General features: G+C 41.0%; 1 protein-coding gene and 1 long non-coding RNA gene across 4 annotated transcripts in view; one reads left to right on the top strand and one right to left on the bottom strand.

Annotated features, from left to right (window-relative positions):
- Positions 1-19,514, bottom strand: part of SLC22A16 (solute carrier family 22 member 16) — a 35,127-nt gene extending 15,613 nt beyond the window's left edge. Inside the window, exons 1-2 of one of the 3 annotated variants that reach the window (XM_085217477.1) lie at positions 19,385-19,514; positions 291-767 (exon numbers count right to left, since the gene is read on the bottom strand). In XM_085217477.1, coding sequence (XP_085073603.1) covers positions 291-767; positions 19,385-19,434 — 527 coding nt within the window. In that variant the 5' untranslated portion in view covers positions 19,435-19,514. Of the gene's footprint in view, positions 1-290; positions 768-6,475; positions 8,029-19,384 lie in introns of those variants that run through there. The other 2 variants (XM_031552514.2, XM_010707486.4) reach the window with 2 other exon arrangements.
- On the top strand, positions 5,622-13,105 carry LOC104909836 (uncharacterized). The gene is made up of 4 exons (XR_014881443.1): positions 5,622-5,901; positions 6,392-6,492; positions 12,319-12,365; positions 12,720-13,105. It is a non-coding gene; the product is annotated as an uncharacterized LOC104909836 (long non-coding RNA).
- Positions 19,515-19,732: the final 218 nt, after the last annotated feature.

Raw genomic sequence — 19,732 nt, 5'->3', positions numbered from 1 at the left:
AAAAAAAAAAAAAAAGGTCTTTGGACAAAATGCTAGCTGCACAGTGCAATTTGAGGGACCAAGCCTAAATGGATAATATAAAGTAGGAAATAAATTCCAAAAGCAAATGATTAGCAAAGACACTGGAAAATTAGTACTTGATATATGAACAAGAAACTGAGTTTTTCTTTTTCTGAATAAACAACACTGAAACCTGACTTTGTACACAATGAATGAAAATAACAAAACAGATACACAAGCACAGAGTTACTGCAGTCTGAATGTACAATGCTCAGAGGATGACACTTTACCTGTCAGCAATGTCACCAAAAATCACCGCTCCAACCAAGACTCCAAGCATGAATGTAGGCTGGATTAATTTTGCCAGCCATTCTCGGTCACAGACCAGATCCCACTGCGTAACAACAGTGCTCTTCCATTTTGTATCATCATAAAGAAATCCATCAGAACAAGAAAATATGGACTTGTTGCCTTTATATTCATATGCTAGGTCAAAACTGACTTCTCGTTTGGACTTGCTGCATTGATTAAGTTCCCAGATTTCTCCATTTTCCAGCTGGGCTACAATGTAATTTTCTGTTGATGTCCACATTGTCCAGATGTCCTCTAGTCTTGCTTTAGAGGAGTTGTAGAAGAGAACGCTACTCACATTTCCAGGGATCCCACATACAAAGTTAGGAGTAACAGCCATGAACACAGATGCTAAGTAATGGATGCCACATGACATAGCTTGAAAGACAGATGCAAAATACACACATGCTTGAAATCTGCAAAGGGAAGTAAAAAAGGTTTACTGAAGGAAAGCTTTTTATAGACACAAGACCATCAACACAATTATTTTGCTAGGATCAGTCCAATGATTGTGGCAAAGTTGTAAATGGAAGCATTATCTATTGTCCAGTGGCTTGTTATGTAGTGTGGCTTCAAAATAAGCTGGGCCTTGCAAGAAACCAATGATAAGAAAAGATGCACAGCAGAAGCAATCTCTCCTCTGGAAATATCAGATATCTCTTTTGTCAAAAAATCAATACTGCTCTTAGCTATGTGTATGACTGCACAGAGAAGACCATTTAAAAAGAATCAATTCTGAGCTTCAGTGTGAAGTTGGAAATAACCTCCCAGCTCCAACCCCATCCCATCAAAATCTCTCAAAAGAAGACCTGAGGTTAAAAGAATGGTCAGAGAAACCAGAATGTTGCAATTTGGCTTCTCAGGGACAGAGATATGCACGTCAAATAAAACAAAGCAAACACATTATGCCCTTCATTTCTCTTCATTGTATCCATTTACCTCTACTCCATCTATCTCCCACCTTGCTTTGTCATCTCAGAAAGACAAAGAGATAATACATGTAAACGTGTAGAGGAAGAATCTGAAGGGAGAAATGCTTTGTAATTTACATAGCTGTAAATCTGGGGGGTTCTGGCTTAAGCAGAGTATGCAGTTATGTATTAAAGATGGTATCATAAAACAAACATAGTAAAAGAATGTTTTATGTATAGCCTGAAGTTTGGCATTTTAACAGCTTTTAAAATATGCTTGAGATGCAAGCAAGTCTCTGTGTATAAAATGCACACATATTCTGAATGTCAAAAGACTTGCAGTAAACTCTACTATCGCTGCAAATTCTAGGAGATTCTCACAGTCTAAACATAAGGAATCTCTTCCTCTAATAACTATTAAAATTATGCACAGAATTAGTAAAACATTTGCTCAGGGAAAACAAAACAAAACAAAATGTTATGGCTTTGGTTTCTCCTTTCATTTTTTTATTTACTGGAAATCAACCAGTTGCACAAATTTGAAGAAGCATTGGGTGAGTTTCTACACATACATCCTTATGCAGCATATGCTGGACTTGGATAGCAGGAAACAAAAAAGAGCTTTTTAAAACATGGTCAGAGGCTGTCTCTGCTGAAGTTATGCCTAAAAAACAATTGCCTTGAAATGCCATGTGCCTGTAACAAACGCAAATTCCAGACCACCCCCTACTAACGTGAATGCAATCTAGCCTTGAATTCTTCTGATAAGGTTTAAACACAACCTAGCCTAGGACTTTTAATCATCTATCATCACAATTTCTAATGAATTTCTAAACAATGCAGAGCCAAAGTATTTAAATACATTTTGCTGGGTACAATGTCCAATTAATCTTTTCAATGGAAAAGTTCTGTTATGTAGTCTAACTCCTCTCACCATCCCCATCTCTCAGAATCACTAGATGGCTGAGGCTGACAGAGACCTCTAGGTCCATCTGGCACAATCCCTGCTCCAGCAGGGACACCCAGAGCAGGTTTTTCAAAAGCAGGCTTTTGAAGATCTCCAAGAAGAAGACTCCACAACCTCTTTGGGAAGCTCTGTCACCCACACAGCACAGCAGTGTTGCCTGCTGTTCAGACAAAACTCCTGTGTTCCAGTTTGTGCCCATTGCCTCTGGTGCCAGAACTGGACACTACTGAAAAGAGCACAGTTCCACCTTCTTTGCACTGTATTTGTCTGCATTTTTATTTGTATGCATTAATGAAACCCCCCTGAGCCTCCTCCTCTCCAGACTGAGAAAACCCAGCCCCCTCAGCCTTTCCTCTCAGGAGAGTTGCTCCAGCCTCTTCACCATGTTGCTGACCCTCCATTGGACATTTTCCAGTCCAGGCCTCTCTTGTTTCAGAAGACTCAGAACTGAACATGGTGCTCCAGGTACAGCCTCACTGATGTTGAGCAGAGGGGAGGGATTACCTCTCTCAGTCTGCTGGCCATTATTTGCCTAATGCAGCCAAGAATACCATTAGCCTTCTTAGCAGCAAGGACCTTCTTAGACCAAGGGCGATATCCTCTGTCTTTAGTCTGATCCTTAATTCTTTATTTGGTAAATGTAAACCAACTTGCCATTCCTGTCTTTCCCATGGCATTGCTGCTGTTCAGAAGCAGTATTTTTTATCACTCCTTGTCTTGACAATAGCTCTACTGATTTTTCCATAGCAGTCTGAGGAGAGGGCCGGATGGCTAAGCTCACAATGGCAGCTCAGTAAGCTGGGCTCCACTTCCCTCTTGAAGACTCTCACAAATGTTGTGTTCTTTCCCATCAGACAGTGTGAGAGAGACGGTCAAGAGAAACTGGACATAACCACAGCAACCCTTAAACCTATCAATCCTCTGTCAGAACAGTTTCTGGAGAACCAGGTAGTTAGCCATAAGCAAGAGTGAAACTGCTGTGAAAGGCTTTTGAACTATCTTGAACCACCCAAAAAACAAAGGTTATCCTTTGTCCCCCTGTTAATATGGAGAAATATGGTTAGTAATATTTATTAATTTATCTTCTTCAGTGCTATTTTAACTGCAATGTTCTCAACAAAAGAGAAAAACTATTTTTAAAAGTAGCAGAGCAAGAGCTAATTCAGAAACTTGGGCTACTGTTGCAGGATGCAAAATGGGATGAAATCAGGACTAGATGACCTCTAGCAGATCAGCAAATTAAAGCCCTAGAAGCAGTGCAACTATATCTTCTACTAGCTAATAAAGAGTGGCATACCTGGAACCAGGATGCCCAGTATTTGCAATATCTGTCATTACGCGTGAAGAAATTGTAGTGTCAGATAGCCCAGTTGTTATTTCCCAGACACAGGTAAAGCAAAATAAATTCAGACTCCCATACATTCATCTTGAGCTTCCTAATTAGCTCTTCCAGCATAAGAACATAAAGTTCATCACCTCTCTTCTAGAGCCCAGTAAAAGCGAGCAAGAAAAATACATTTATGCTCTTTCTTGTTGGAGAGGTTTGAAGAAAGATAAAAACCTATAAGGATATAGGCTGAGAAGATGGCAGGAACAAATGCACTATATTATTTCTGTAAAACCTAAATCCCAAGAGCATAACCAGGGCAGTAATTTTGATGAGTCCTAGCTAATCTCTGCACTAACTTCTCCCTTGAGAGTTTCACCATATATCTTCCTGAACACCTTTTATGATTGCACTTCAATAACCATTTTGACAGACTGCTCCACTGTCAAAGCATTCTTTTGGAAAATTTCTCATTAAATCTAATCTCCATGTCCCCTTTTTTAATGTGAGACTATTAGCTGCTTATAAAACATCCTTGTGCAACCTTGAATAAATCTGCCTTGTCTTTTATCATTTTTTCATAGAGAATTATCAGATTTCCCCTCTAGTTGCTTTATAAAACTAAGTAATTTACAATCCCTCACCCCTTCCTCATTTTTCCAGTGTCCTACTGAACAGTGTCCACCTTTACAAAAAGCAATAAAGGATTTATTTTACAGAAGTATCTGTGTCATGCAACATTTCTCCCATCTTTCAAGGGCTTAACTTATAACTAGATGTAACTGGTTCTTGTAAAAACGTTCTTCAGTTTTCAGTGTTACAAAAATCTTATTCAGCTCCAACAAAGAAATCTGCTCTACAATGTAATTATTTTTCTTACCTCATTTGTAGCACCTATGCTAAGCAAGCACTAAAAGTAAAATAGAATTCCAGAGGGGTGGTAACAGACATAATTCATGCCATTTCTAACTAGAGTGTGAAAACGTGTGTTTTCACAATAGAATAGTCATGCTGTTGCTGAATCCCGAAGGATGTACTGCAGTTTTTAACCTCTCACAGCTGAATAAAGAAGCCAAGGAGCAGGCAGAGGAAGCAAGGAATAGGAGAGAATACAGCTGGATGTGAAGCTACAGACGTGTCTGGCAGCCACTTCACCAGTGGCTGAAGGCAACCCACAGCCCTGCCTCCGCACTGAGTGGCTGCTTTTCTGTCTGTAAAAGCTCCCCACTGTTCTCTCCAGTAAAATTCCACAATGGGCTGGCTAGGGCTCACTCTGAAAATATATACAACCCCAAAACCTGAAAGCTCACCTTTGCTGTGAAGGCAAAATTCACTGCTGACTACAGTAGTGTATTGATGGCATCTCTGCCAATGCCAGATTGAAACGCTCAACCCTGTGAACTGCTGAGTTTCTCCTGTGGATATCAGGAACTTTGTTTCCAGAAAGCCTGAATGCACAGAGGTCAGGAAATTGGATAACTCCCATAGTTACCAAAAAGGAGTTAATTAGGCCATCAGTGACAACATATAGAAAGCATGAAAAGTATGTAAGGAGGATGATACGTGGGATGGAAAAGTACTGTAGACACATTGAACTTCTCTTGCCAGAGCAGCTGCAGATTGACAAAAGACAGAGAAAACCATGGGCCCAGCCACGTGGTAGACAGAGGTTTGCTAGAACAGCAGACAGTGCTGAGCAAGGGGGCACACAGAGATGCTCCCTGCTCCATTGCTAGCCAGGCCTCCTCCCTCCGAACAACTGAGTGTCCCAGGACACATCACTGCTCTTCCTGGCCTTAAAATCCTGGGTCTGTATCTCGGCCCACACTCAGGCAGCATCTCTTCTTTGTGGGAGACAGCCCGCAGCTTGGTGGCCCTGGGGCACTCCCTGCAGCAGGCTGTGCTGGGGCAGGAGGTGACAGCAGAACCCCTGCACTTTGCTGACCCTGGTTAAAGTCTATGCTGTCTTTGCTGTCTGCTGTAAATGATTAACTCTTTCCCTAATTCTTGAGTTAAGAACACTGGACAGATAAGAAACTCCTCTATTACTAAGCTTAAATCTCTCAACTGCAGGCAACCACGTAATGTAATCCTTTTAGCAATCTCACCAAACTCCATTTTAAAAGTTAAATTTCCCTGACATAAGAGATACTGCTGCTCATGCACCGAAATGTTAAGAAAATTGAACTGCAGCAGCAATAAATACAACCAGCGTTCACCAAAAGAAGGCAAGACTTCTCTCAGCAAAGTCTGTCATCTGTTTTCCTCTACTGAACTCAAAAAAGGCAGTCGCTGGAAAGGATATTTTATATGCCTGTTACCTTCACATACACATATCGGATTAGGTAAAGTATATTGTTGCAAGGAGTCTTCTATGTGGGGTATTTTAATTTAAAATTTTTCATTTTTATTTTTAAGATCTGTGAACATGAAGACTATCCTAAAATCTACAATTATCTCCTGCTTTTCACAGTATTTTTCCATCTCTTCAGTGACTTGCCACAGGAGATAATTATTTGGCAAGTACATTTTGTCACTCTTGCCAGGAGTGTCAAATATAGAAGTCAAGAAGACTTTGTAGGTTACTGCTCCAGTGCAGAGGCACTTAATGAATGCCAGAAGTCAAATGAGCATAAAACTGTCTTCATAAAAGCTTGAGCAAGACACAGCATGAAAATGTGCCAGTCCTTCTTAAAGTATTTTGTGAAATTTCTCCCCGGTTATTCTTTTTCCAGTTTACAGCTTACAGTAAAAATAGAGCACCTTCATATTTTCTGATCCTTCTGCATAGGTTTTATGATCTAAGAAAAGCAAATTTTAATATCATAATTTCAGTACCTGAATTGAAGAAACACTAACGATAATGAACTAGATCCCAGACCACTGTCACTGTGGCTATCATCTCATGACACAACATACCCTGTGGCACTGTCCTGGTAAGTTATTTCTTCCTTTCTCCTTTCCCACAGTTTATTTATTCCCTCAGGCATAGCGATCCCCTGAGAATCTCTTCAGTTGTGGTGGTACTTTTTATGTGGACCAGCTGCAAATTTTATCTGGGAAACTGATCTAACTTGGAAGAAAAAAAAAAAAAAAGATGTCAAAAGAGACAATTTTAAAAAACAAACAAGCCAGATCAGTTGTTTGATCTAATCTCCATTGCATCCACACAAGCAGTCAATAGCAGTCTGATTGCAAGGTAGTTCATCTGGGAGGCAATGTCTGAAGTAGACACTGCCACGTGACAGTTAGAGGGCAAATCCTTACCTCAGAGAACTTTTACTATTGCCAGTTATTGCAGTGCACACCTGAGACAAAATGTGTTGTTAGACAATAATTCAAAATGTGGTTTTTGACAATTTTATGTAACACAAAATATTTTCCAGGTAAAATTTGTTTTCTTGTCTATCCATCAAAGAGAGGAGAGGGGGAATTGATGGCAAATCTATTAGATGCTCCTCAAAAGCTAGTATAATACTTTAAAAAACCTTCCAGCGTAGGATAGAGTCACACGGTTGATCTATGACTAGCAAACACTTGTACTATTCCACAGGATTTACGAGAACTATTTTTACTGTCTGCCTTTTCAACCACCCTGTTAGCAAACCAGAGCAAAGTCAGAAAACACAGCATGTTGCTGTTGTGCAGTATACACTCAACAGCATGGATTCAGTGAAATGAAACCTCCAGATACTTAACCATTTATAAAAGAATTTGTGTTTAGTGACTATTTGCAGTTGTGAATTCCACTTCTTTTTTTTTTTTTTAAATGTGAGAAAAGCCATTCAGCATTCTTTCCACTCTAAACCAACAAGCTGTGATTACTTACATTTACACTTTTGTTTTTTGATAGGAGCCCAATGAGACACAGAAGTATTTTTGCTATGGTACAGAGATGCAGATTTGGAACCAGTCTTAAATATACAACAGACATGGCCTTGCTTGCCTTACAGAGTCAAAAGTTTGGGTGGTTTAAACTACACAAATGATAGTCCCGGCACCCATCAGCAGGAGGGTCATTTCCAGAATCTGTATTCAGGAGGAGAAGACGCTGTGTTGAATGCAGTTAAACGTACCAACAATACAGGTGCCAATGGGAATAAAAAAGCCTATAGGAATTAAGAGGGTGCTGGGATTTATGCACCATCATTGTGACAATATGCATTCTGCAGCAACATGCATTCACTGAACAGCAGACAGCAAATCATTCCTTCAATATTTTAAAACTGATCCTGTGAAGGATTCTATTTCTATCGTTTCATTATGGATCTGCATCTGAGCATCCGAACAGCAAACTCAGTCAAAGTAAATGACTTCCAGCTTTAGTTATATGAGAAAACATTTTCCATCTACACTAGCAACCTTTTCTACTATAATTTTATCTATACGCATCATTTTAACGTTACCTCAAAGAATCATTAAAAAGACACTGTAGTCAGCTACCATAAAAAGTGGTATTTGAGATATATCTCCAGTACTGCAAGAAGAATACCATTAATTCTTATATTATCTTTTGGAAATGTTTATCTTTTGCTGCAACTATGGCAGGTCCTTTGTACTGCAGTGTCTATGTAAATAATTTTTGACATGAGCACAAGGACGGGAAGAAAACTCTCCTTAAATTAAAGCAAATAACAAATTTTTGTCTGTAAATTCCAGTGTAATTAAATGAATTTAATTTTATATTTCCTGGGAAATGAGTAAAAGTATGGTTAAAAAATAATAATAATAATGCTGGAAAAAAAAGATATTTTCTACTCAAAATCTTTAATCTTTACCAATAAGAGGAAGTGAACTTTCTCTTTTTGCCCTATTACAAATATATTGCTAATATTTGTTTTCCTTTTCAACTGCAGCAAACAAATGTCAATCATGAGAAGATTCCAATAATTACTGCCAGCTTTTTTCCTCTCTTGAACTCTTCACCTAACTTTGGTTTTATGTTTTTCTGTATACCTCTAAGTCTGAAATTAAGGAAAATCAAAGTTGCTTTCAGTTGCTTTGCATTGCATTACTTGATTTTGGTTAACTGAATGTATTCCATTATTAATTGCACAATACCCAAAAATGTATTAGGAACTGCTATTTGTTACAATCCCCTTTTTTATTCAGACACTTTTAATACTCTTACAATGACCTGTTTACCTTCTCCCTGCAGAGCCTAGTTACAACTGTATTGAAGTGCTGAACATCCCTGTAACCTCACACATCATGAAGAGCAACCAACTCCTGACCATCCTTTCTAATGCTAAGACATGACAGTGTAGGTGTAAGACACCTTTATGTTTCCTAGGCAGGGATTCCACATTTCACTGCCTACATCCAGAACTGCTCCTGCAGCTTTCATGAACCCACAGCTGCTGAAATATAAAACACTCAAAGGCCAGCACATTTCCTATTTTACAAAATAATTAAGCCTTACTGCTGTAGTAATTAAAAGGAACTGTATTTTCCAATCCCTATTCATAACAGTGCCACATATTGTTAACCAATAAAGATTGGTTCTAGATGAGAAATCTAATTATCTCCCACTAGGAAAATGCTTATAAAACTTCTCATTCTTCATTGAGTTTCAGAAGATCTCCTGCGAAAAACTAAAACAAGTAAGACTAACCAATTCAAGCACACTGGATGACACTTCAATAACACGTCTTCTAAAATCTGAGATGAGGTCAGCATAAACATCACAGAAACGCAACTCCATTTCAGCCAGAGATTCTTTGATGGAAAAAAAAGTTACAATTCCCCACGCATATTCATGCAGATTTGATGAAATGCACTGTGTGGTACAGTCTATGTATTGTCTCTTATTTATCTATTCTCTTGGCTCTTCCAAGGCCAGATGGTCTGTCCCACCAATATTCTGTCTCCTTAGCCATCTTAGTATCCCCAATTGGCTGTATTCTCCAAGACATGGCAAGTTATCTCTACACCAACATTTAAGAAGATTACTGAGCACAAGAAGACTTTCAGCTTCTGCAGGTTCACAGCTCACCTTTCCTCCAAACTGCCCCTCTTCACTGCAAATATATAGCCTTCTCTGAATAGAAGTGCTCAGTTGCTTCTCCTTCAATGGTGAATCAGCCGCATAGGACCTTCCCAAATGAATGCAGAGCTTTTCAGTTCATTTTGCATTGCTTAGCAGCCTGGGCATGATCTTCTGTCCAGTTTTTATTTATTTACACTTCTTCCAGTTTTCACTGTTGGATACTGATTCTGCTAACCTAACTGTTTTCATGGGACAAGAAAATACTTCTGTGTTCTCTTCTCTAAGAAGAATCATGGAAACATAGAATGGCTTGGATTAGAAGGGATTTTAAAGATCATCTAATTCTATCCCCTGCCGTGGGTAGGGCTGGCCATCAGAGCTGCAAGTACATCTTGCTGGTTCATGTCAAGCTTTTCATCCACCAGAATCTTCAAGTCATTCTCTGCAGGGCTGCTCTCAATGACTTCTTCTCCCCTGTTTGGGATCACCCAGATCGCGACACCTTGCACTTGGCATTATTCATCTCATTAGATTCATGTGGGCCCTTTTCTCGACCTTGTCTGGGTCCCTTTGGATGGCATCTCCCCCATTTTATCAACTGTATCGCTCAGTTTAGTTTCATCAGTAAACTTGCTGAGAGCACACTCAATCCCGCTGCCATTGACAAAGATGAAAATGAAGACCCAAGACTGAAACTGGGACTGAAGACTGGGAGAAACCACTCATGACTGGTCTCCACACAGACAATGAACTGTTGACCACAGCCCTCTGGCTGCAACAACCAACCAATTATTTTTCCACAACAGTCTTCCTTTCAAATTCATATGTCTCCAAGTTAGAGATAGAGATGAAGGCATGAGTTCATGCAAAAGGCCTTGTGCAAGTCCAGGTAGATGACATTAGCTGCCCTTGCTTTGTCCACCAATGTCATCACTCCATCATAGAAGGCCACCAGAGAAAAATTACACATTGTTGAGTACATACATTAGATGAAATAACGAGAATCAATTTAATCGATCTTGGGTATTTAAAATACTGCCTTTCATTTTAGTTAGACAAAGAGCTTATTTACAACCTGGTCATTTATCTGTTCCATCACCAACAAACAAGAGTTATTTTATATTGTTCTTGATTTCCTAGTGACAAGCAGACACCTTTCAATTTCTTCTCATTCAAGGAAAATGATTCCACCACAGTTAACATCAAAAGTAATTTAAATTAAAAACAAAGAAATACAAACCACATATTTCACTGTTTCCAAGATCACAAATGCACTTTAACACCTTACTAACATGTTCTGTAATGTTCTTTTATCTTGTTATTCTTCCACAGCAGTGTCAGGTGCGTTCTTTGAGTCCTTCTCTTATGGTACAAAGGAATGAACTAGAACATTGCTTTTCTAACATTTTCTAACCTTACGTGTTTGCAAGAAATACAGAATGTTCCATTCTCCACAAGACTCCAACAAAAAAAAACTGGATTCTGCTCAGACCTGCCAGGTTTCTTCTTCACAGATCTACTTTTGTACTGTCTGCACCCGTTGTAAATGGATAAGAGACAGAACAAAGATCAGCTACCTTGAACTATAAGGACTACAGCTTTGCAAGGAGCCTAAGAAGCAAGTATCAGCCTTAGGAGGTTCCAATTGCTCTAACCCTGGACCAAACAACAACTCTCTCTCAGAAGGGTGGAGTTGAAAGAAGTTTCTTACCATTTCCCATCTTCCTGATATAAACCAGATCCAAAGATCCAAACATCAAAAAATATCCAAATAGCAATTTTTTTTGGAGTCTAAGACACGAAGAGCTATTTAAGTGAATGTGGTCTCATCAGTATAATTTCACTATAAATTCAGTAGCTTCATGGCAGAATATGCTTTTGACTATTGCTTATTTATTACTGCTTATCTTTCACCTCTCATATTTGACTTTCTCTCTAGTACTAGACGGACATTCAAATGAAATGTTACGTTACAGATATGGTAATATTTATAGAGCAAAGGCTATCTGAACAGTAGATGAATAGTATCATTCTCTGATTTTTCACCAAGAACAAAAAGATCTACACCTGCAATTTAGAGGCTAAAAAACCCACACACTTTTGCCTACTTTGTAAGTGCTAAATATCTACATAATCTTCCTGTTTTCCTTCCCAGAATGTCAGTTGCTGTTTTGTTTACTTGCTATCTATGCCTTTGGCATTTCTGTGTTTCCAGAACAGTTTTGATTCCTTCTCTCTGATTTTAATGCTGGCATTTCAATAGCTGGCCTTACTAGAATTGCTTGTATTCAAGGAACTGACAACAAGTATTGCTGATGGAAAGCCACCAAGGCATCAAGTATTGCAACAGTAGTGTTGCTGCATACTTGACAAACTTTATGTCTGACATAGAGCAGAGCAGTGCAAACACTGGGTTACCTGCTTTGTGTTGTCTCGATGCTGGCTAGTCCTGTAAGACAGAAAGTATGCTGCCAGAAGTATCTCCCACATCCCAACCTCCTAGCTAAGCCTGAACTAGTTAAAGTTAAAGGTAAAGACTCTGGATGTATACCATACATTTGGAGGCAATATACTGTATACAGTATGTATCCATACCCATTTATACTTATCTAGATTCCCTTTTCACTCAGTGCAGAAGCACAGACAAATATAGGAGCCCCATTCTGCCTGTTCAGAAGCACTCACTGAAAATAAGTCAGAAATCATGAATCACAACTTTATACGTAAGTCATGAATCACAACTTTAAAGAGTCTCATTATCTTCTCTAACAAGGTGACTAAGGAAGATGTCTGAAGTTTGTACTACATGCCTTAATGCTGGTGAGCTCATCTTTATTTCATTTTATTTACTCTATTGAGCCTTGATTTGGATGACTAACTTCTTCCTAACAGAGCTAACACAGACAAGATGGATGGATCAAGCGGGTAAGCAGAGCCTTCCAAATCTTTTTCACAGCTTAGACAGGAGAAGAGGTTGCTACATGGGTGGAAAAGATCAGCCATCACAGATACAACACACTGGGATGGTACTGTGCTCCATCCAAGTGTGGTGCTGACTACTTTTCATGAAGCAGTATAGGCCATATTTTTTATAGATCAGTTTCCTGAGCGATCTTTCTGGTATTTGTATTCTTCTTCTTCCTGCCTTATCAGCCCTTTCTATCTACTCTCCAGGCTGTGGCCGTTATTCCCATCTCATCAGCACTGCTGAGGCAGCACCTCTGATGCTAGACAACTGTGATGTCTCCAAGTAATGGGAAGAGGAATCCCAGCTTCTCCTCTTAGTGAAAACATTTTCTTGAGGAAAGAGCTCAGTCTCTGATCCAACTGATTGCTCATCTAGATTCCTCAAATCACCTTTTCATTGCACATGAACTTCAGAGAACATCTGGTCTGAGTGAGCTGAGCATTACAGTTTGGCTATCAGTATATGATACTAAAGCATATATTAGCTTTCTAGGTAATTTCAGTATTTTTCGAAGAAATGGGATTCCTTCCCAAGTTATATGCACTGTCAGATCAACCATTATTAGCACTTGTAAGTCTCTGTCCTGTACAGTTTGTCGTCACACTGTTTCTAGTCTTGGTCTTTGAAATGGAGACCTCATGAAGTTGAAATTTTTTATGTATTGCTAATTTTTCTCAAGCAACCTGAAATAAAATATCAGCTGTGTACATATTTCAGTTCTGCACTTGTTGCATATGGCAGCATATTAGCACAGAAATTTTTATAGCATATACTGAACATTTCTGGAACTTTCAAAGAATTCCTTAAATTTAATACTATATTGTACTTGAATCATTTCACCTCCTGCAATACACTGGCCAAGCTTCTCCTGAGCAAGTCCATTTTATAAAACATTTCCTTCCAACTTGGGGGAATTTTTGTACTGTAGAAAATCATGACCATTATTAAAAAATTATTCACAGAGCTTTCATAGAAGCAATAGAGCTTTCACCAGGCACCAAATTACAGGGAACACACTTTGTAACACACACTGTTACAATCCACTTATTCCCTCCAGAAGCAGGCTGGAAGAGATTGCCAGCACATTCTGATGCAGTACAGTTTTGTCTGAGCAGATCCTGTGCTAGGCTGCCTCCAGCTTTACTGGATCCCTGCAACTACAGTGAGTACCTCTTGCAGACAGCACTGCTAGTGCATCAACCCGATTATCCAGGAGCACTTGCCAGTATCCACCTTTGGTTCTGAGCCCTGAAGATATTTCTACTTTTGCCTAGTCAGGCATAGATAATAAGAGCTTTGTCAAAGCTGCTAGAGTCTACTCTGTGAAAACACATGGCTTGTCTCACTTCTCTGAGGTTATTATGATGCTATTCCACCACTGGGATCAAGTGCTTTCTTACAAAATATCAGGACACTCAAAAAAAAAAAAAAAAAAAAAAAAAAAAATTATTCCTAAAATGCAGCCAGGTCCACTTATTTTAGCCCATGGGCACCTGAGATAAACATAGGCTGATTCAGACATTATAATATAGCACAGTTATAAAGCTGAAGGATATTTCTCAAGCATTCCTGCCAAACACCACCCCTGACTAGGAGCCAAAGGAGGACTTAGATTTGAGATTCTTCTCTCTGGCACATTCCAGTTAATGCAAACAGCTGTCCACGGACATATTTTCAAAACTGAATGAAGACACGTTGCTACAAACTTGTCCATTGTATAAAGTAGCTAGCATGCATCTAGCTAGCAATCTCAAAACGACAGCATTTCGCTCATTTTTGCAAAATGTCAAATTTTAAACAGGAATTCATTTTGTTTACAAATGTTAATTTTGTGTAGGATGTACTAACCACTAGTTATATTAGTATTTCTGAAAATGCTTATAATGTTTCTGTTTTTAAAGTCAAGCCTAATCTGTGTGCAAATGCTGAACATGATTACCTGCTTTTCCATACTAGCGTGGAAAAGAAAAACACAACTTTTTCCATGTCCAGCAAGTACACTTGCTTGAAAAGTCTTTTTCTGTTGGGGAAGAATCACTCAAGACATCGGTAAAACGTGAGTTTGAAAAAACATTGCTTGAAAGTATCCTTATTATCTCTTTAATGAAAAGAAATGGGTGAGCGTTTACTTTGAGATACTTGAGATTCTTTATTATTTGATACATATCCAATAATTTCTGGAAAATTTCTGAAAGTATCATGTATGTATCACAATTTGCAGAAGATGTAATCAGATCTCAAGAGGAGCTGGAAGCTATGAAACAAGAGAGGTAATAAATGAATGAAAATAGGAGCCTGGAAAAGTTCTGAGACGTGAAAAGAAGACGGATGGTTTGGGGCAGGCCTTAGAAATGAAACAAGAGCCATAGAATGTAGGGAGAAGAGAAATGGTCTTAGCACTGAGTGTTCGAATACTGCTTTTATGGTACCGAGAGGCAGGGATTCCATTGCAAACATCCATTGAAAAAAACTCTCCTAAAGTAAAGTCTGTTTTTTACAAGCTAAGTATAGTCTCCAATCTATTTGTGGCCCCTAGAGAAGTGTTGGGGGCAGTTAACAGAAAGCATTGCTTTCTGTTAACTGCTGAAAAATGTGATAATCTCTCATGGAGCCCAAGTCCGGGTGCAAGAGGTGAGCATCCTGCCCCAGCAGGCACCCTGTCCTGACTCTCTCCTCTTCCCATAGGCCACCGCTAAGTCTGGTCAGGGCTGTTTCTGAAGTCCCAACTGTAGCAGACCCATTCACCAGGTGACAAGCTTGTGCAAGGCAATCATGTGAAGATGTTTAAACCCAAACAAATACGTAAACATTTCAATAAAGATAAAAAACAGTCATTGCCAATTTGTTAAACAGTCCAACAGTTAGTACAATACTTCATTTATAAAACTAACATTTGAAAATCTGGCTATTTTCATTTGGTTAAAAAAAAAAAGAACAAAAGCAAATGCAAACCAAACCCAAAGGATAGTTTAAAAGAACAATCTTTTACAAGAATCTAGAAATATTTCATTACAAAGCCTGGAAATAGTGTTAGTGACACCCAACTGTCCTGTCTCCTGACAATTTCCACCACCCACGTTTAGATAAAGTATAAGCCAAGATCTAAAAACTATAAATCATGGAGAAAGCTCTATGTACCATGCAGACTGCACCTCATAGCTCCTGGATGTGCCAGCTGGGAAATCAACTCCTCACTCTCCACACTAACAGTAAGAGGCACTCCATTTTTCTCAAGACATAGAACTGTACAATCACCATGATTGGAAATGATTATCTAGTCCAAACGTCCACCTACCACCAATATTTCCCCACTAAACCATGTCCCTTAGTACATTGTCTAAACATTTCTCGAACACCTCCAGGGACAGTGAGTCAACCATTTTCCTGGGCAGCCTGTTAAAATACCTCACCACTCTTTTGGGGAAGAAATTTTTCCTAATATCCAACCTGAATCTCCTCTGGTACAACTTGTCCTATTGCTGCTACCTGGGACAAGAGGCCAACCCCACTCACCACAACCTCCTTTCAGAGAATTGTAGAGAGTTGTAAGGTCTCCCCTGAGATTCCTCCAGACTGAACAATCCCAGTTCCCACAGCTGCTCCTTGTAAGACTTGTGTTCCAGACCCCTCACCAGCCTTACTGTCCTCCTCTGGACACGCTCCGGGGCCTCTATTTCTTTTTACACTAGTCCCCATTCAACACTTCGTGATGGTGTAGATCAGAGGTGCAAAACACACAGCCTGCTGGTCATACTCAACCAGGTAAGTTAGGTCTGTGTCCTGCTGGTAGACTAAAATCACTAATCTTCCCAAAAGACCTGCTAGGGCACAGCGAGCTGCGTCACCAGCCTTGGGCCTGCCACTCACCTCTCCCCTTTCCCTGCACTTTACTGCACTCAGAATGGCTGGGCAGAGAGGAAGAACCCATAGCGACTGACTGTCAGGAACTGCTGCATGACAGAATGATTGTGTTCAGTGTAGGTAAATTGGGAGCTTTAAGGCAGCCCATTGGAGATAAGATCTTCTGCAGCATACAGGTGGATTTTTTTCATTAACCTTTACAATAGCGAGCAGTGATCTTATATACTAGAAATAGACTTAAAAACAATGTTAAAATCAGCTTTCTTGAACTGATGGGCCACAGATGCTACTCACTCCCAAATTCAAAGATAAGGGTTGCCTCTGTGAGCAGAACCCAGAACTGCCCCACATCAGACCAGAGCCAGCTCCAGCTGCTCCAAAAGCAAATTGCTGCTGCCAAAGCTGAGCTGTGAGTGATGCTGGATGCAGCTCTGGGAGAGCAGACTGAAAAGGGAAAAACTACAGTGCAACAGCAGCTAGGAGAGACAAGTGAGATGTGTGAAACAAGCAGCCCTGCAGGTACCAAGGTAAGTGCAGAAGAAGGGTAGGAGGTGTTCTAGGTGTTACTGCAAGCCTTACTCCTGCACCCGATGGGCACCACGGAAAGTATATCTCCACGTCTAGCCATGAAGGAGCCCATAGTGGACTAGGCAGAGAGCGACCATAAAGGAGCAGCAGGGACAAAGCATTATAGACCAATCACTGCCCCAATCCACTGTTCCTCTGTGTCCATCAGGGGGAGAAGGCAGAAGATTTGGGCACGAAGTTGAGCCTGAGAAGTAGGGGGTGGGTTGGAGGAAGGTGTTTTTAGCTTTGTTTCTCATTATGCCACTCTATTTTTAATTGCAACAAATTAAATTAATCTACCCCAAGCATTGCCTGTGCAGCCATCAGTGAGTGATCTCTCTGTCTTTATCTCAGCCCAGCAGCTGAGATTTCATTTTCTCCCTGCGCCTTGCTGTGCAGAGGGAACAAGAGAGAAACTTGGTGGGCACCTGGCAGCCAGCCAAGGTCAACCCACCACAAAGGCACAAAGTCTGCCTTTAGGGGCAAAGGAAAGAACAACTGATACATTTTTATGGCTGCTCATGCATGTCTCAAGAGTCCACTGAGAACTACAGCATCATCAGTGAGACTTCCAAAGGAGTGTCCAATGGAAAACAGAATATTGACAGCATATATGTGGATGTCAGTTCTGCAAAGCTATCTTAAAGTGAAAGTTTTATGCGTTCTGTGTGAATCATTAGATGTGTAACATATTTTATAGTATAGCGTATTATACATAGCATATATATCATGCATGTATACTCTCTCCAGAAATATATATACATGCATACTGGCCATTCTTTACTGCATATGTCAGAGTGTAAGATAATCAGAACAGTCCCCATGTAGTAACACTTGTACTTGCACTGCTAAGTCTGGTTGTGGCAGACCTAATAAATCCATGCACAATGCATAGTTTATATGGGCCCTGTAAGAATTTCATGAATCAAAGAAATTAGTATCTGTCAGTATCACAATGATGCACAAGCACAGACTTATCAGAACTTGTTTTAGAATTATAATTAAGCGTACATGTAGCAGACAACTTTTTACAGGTAATATGTTTATTTACTATGTACATTCCAGCAGTCTGCAGGTCACCAAAAAGCTCTAAACCCGACACAACTTCTATGAACAGCATCTCATACAATCTGGCCTTCAGATTATTCTCCCTTTAATTGCAAAAAGTATATGAAAACTTTCACTGAAGTACTGATAAATGTTCTCAGCTAGGAAAACTATTTCATTAATTTCAGTACTCAGCGTCAAATGCTCATTTTTCACAAAACAGCACAAGGCAAAAGAGTGACAGCAGCAGCAAAATAATCTGTTCGCTAGGAATTCCCTCCTAGTACACACAGAATAAAATATTTTTGTTGCTGGCTCAGAACTGATAATGAATAAGATATTGTCCAGATGGATACACATGTCAGTCACAACTTGGCAGATTTCATTGTAAGCAAACATCCCAGTTAAGCAAAGAAATAGCCTTTCCATACTCAACAACTGCAGCAGTTCTCAATACTTTGCTTGCTACGGGCACTGGGGTTGGAATCCAGTGCTTTGTCCCTGGACATACTCAGGCCTTAGGTTTGAAGAGGCTTTGATCAACCTGGTCTAATGGGAGGTGTCCTTGCCAGAAGGGTTGGAAAAGATGATCTCTGAGGTCCCTTCCAACACAAACAATTCTATGATTCTGTGATCTTTAAGGTCTCTTCCAACCTAAGCCACTCCAAGATTCAATGATCAAGAGTATGTCCTGCCGTGCAGTGTAAATGTGTACTTTTACCATTAAAGGGAGCTGCAGGGATATGCTCAGAATGTGCCAGTGGGGGAAGCACTGTGGTTAGCCCACCAGTGACTGAGCTAGAAAGCACAAAGCTGTGATCCAACACGTCAACTTGTACCCAAATTGTGACACGAGGGTCTGCCCTGAACACATAGTCTGAGCAGTATGCACCTACAAACCCCCCACATGGATTTGTGCACAAAGAGAGTTCACAACAGAACATGCCAAGAGGACGTGCATCTTTCCATCTCGCAAGACCTAAAGTTCCATTTCCTCACCCACCACCTCTGCTCCATTCCACGTGTAACCAGAGGCACACCAGCCACACACATCCCACACACACAGCCGGGCACCTCATCTTACCAACCACGGGCTGCACGCAGGCGCTCAGTCACACCCCACGCAGAACAGCTGTCCTGTGCATCACGCCACTGATCATAGGCCCCTTGGCCCACCGACACACATGCTTACGCTCATACCCACGCATCGCGATACGCCCAATATCAGCAAAGCCGCCGAACACACTCGTGCTCACACACTAGACGTGCGGTGTGAGCGGTGCCCCACAGAAGCCCGCGCTACACGCGGTGCTGCGTGCGTGTGCGATGCACAGCGCTGTGCTCTGTCACCCTCTGTGTGTGCGTGAGTCCGGACGGGACGCAGCAGCCCCACTACCTGCCGAAGTGACCCAGGGAGTCGAAGAGCTGCTCGGAGCCGAGAGCCATGGTGGGGCCGCAGCCTCAGTGCCGCTGTCCCGGCGCTGCGGGGAAGAGCCACCGGCCCGGCCCGGTTCCCCGCCCCCTGCGGCCCGCCCCGCCCCGTCCCGCGGCCCGGGGCTCCCTGCGGGGGCCGTCCCGAGGGGAGGCCCCGGACGTGGTCCCGCGGGGCTCGGAGAGGGGTGCCTGAGGCAGCCCGGGATGCGGGACTGCGGGCCGGGAAGCGGGGAAGCGGCCTTGATGGTTCAGGGCTGTGCAGGTGGTCGCGGTCTCGGTACTGATGCGGTGGGGACGGTTCCGTCCCTCA

This window comes from Meleagris gallopavo, chromosome 2, assembly GCF_905368555.1.
Source record: "Meleagris gallopavo chromosome 2, MGAL_WU_HG_1.1, whole genome shotgun sequence".
Taxonomy (NCBI): Eukaryota; Metazoa; Chordata; class Aves; order Galliformes; family Phasianidae; genus Meleagris; species Meleagris gallopavo.
The sequence above is the reverse complement of the archived record's forward strand: the minus strand, read 5'-3'. Positions and strand labels throughout refer to the sequence as shown.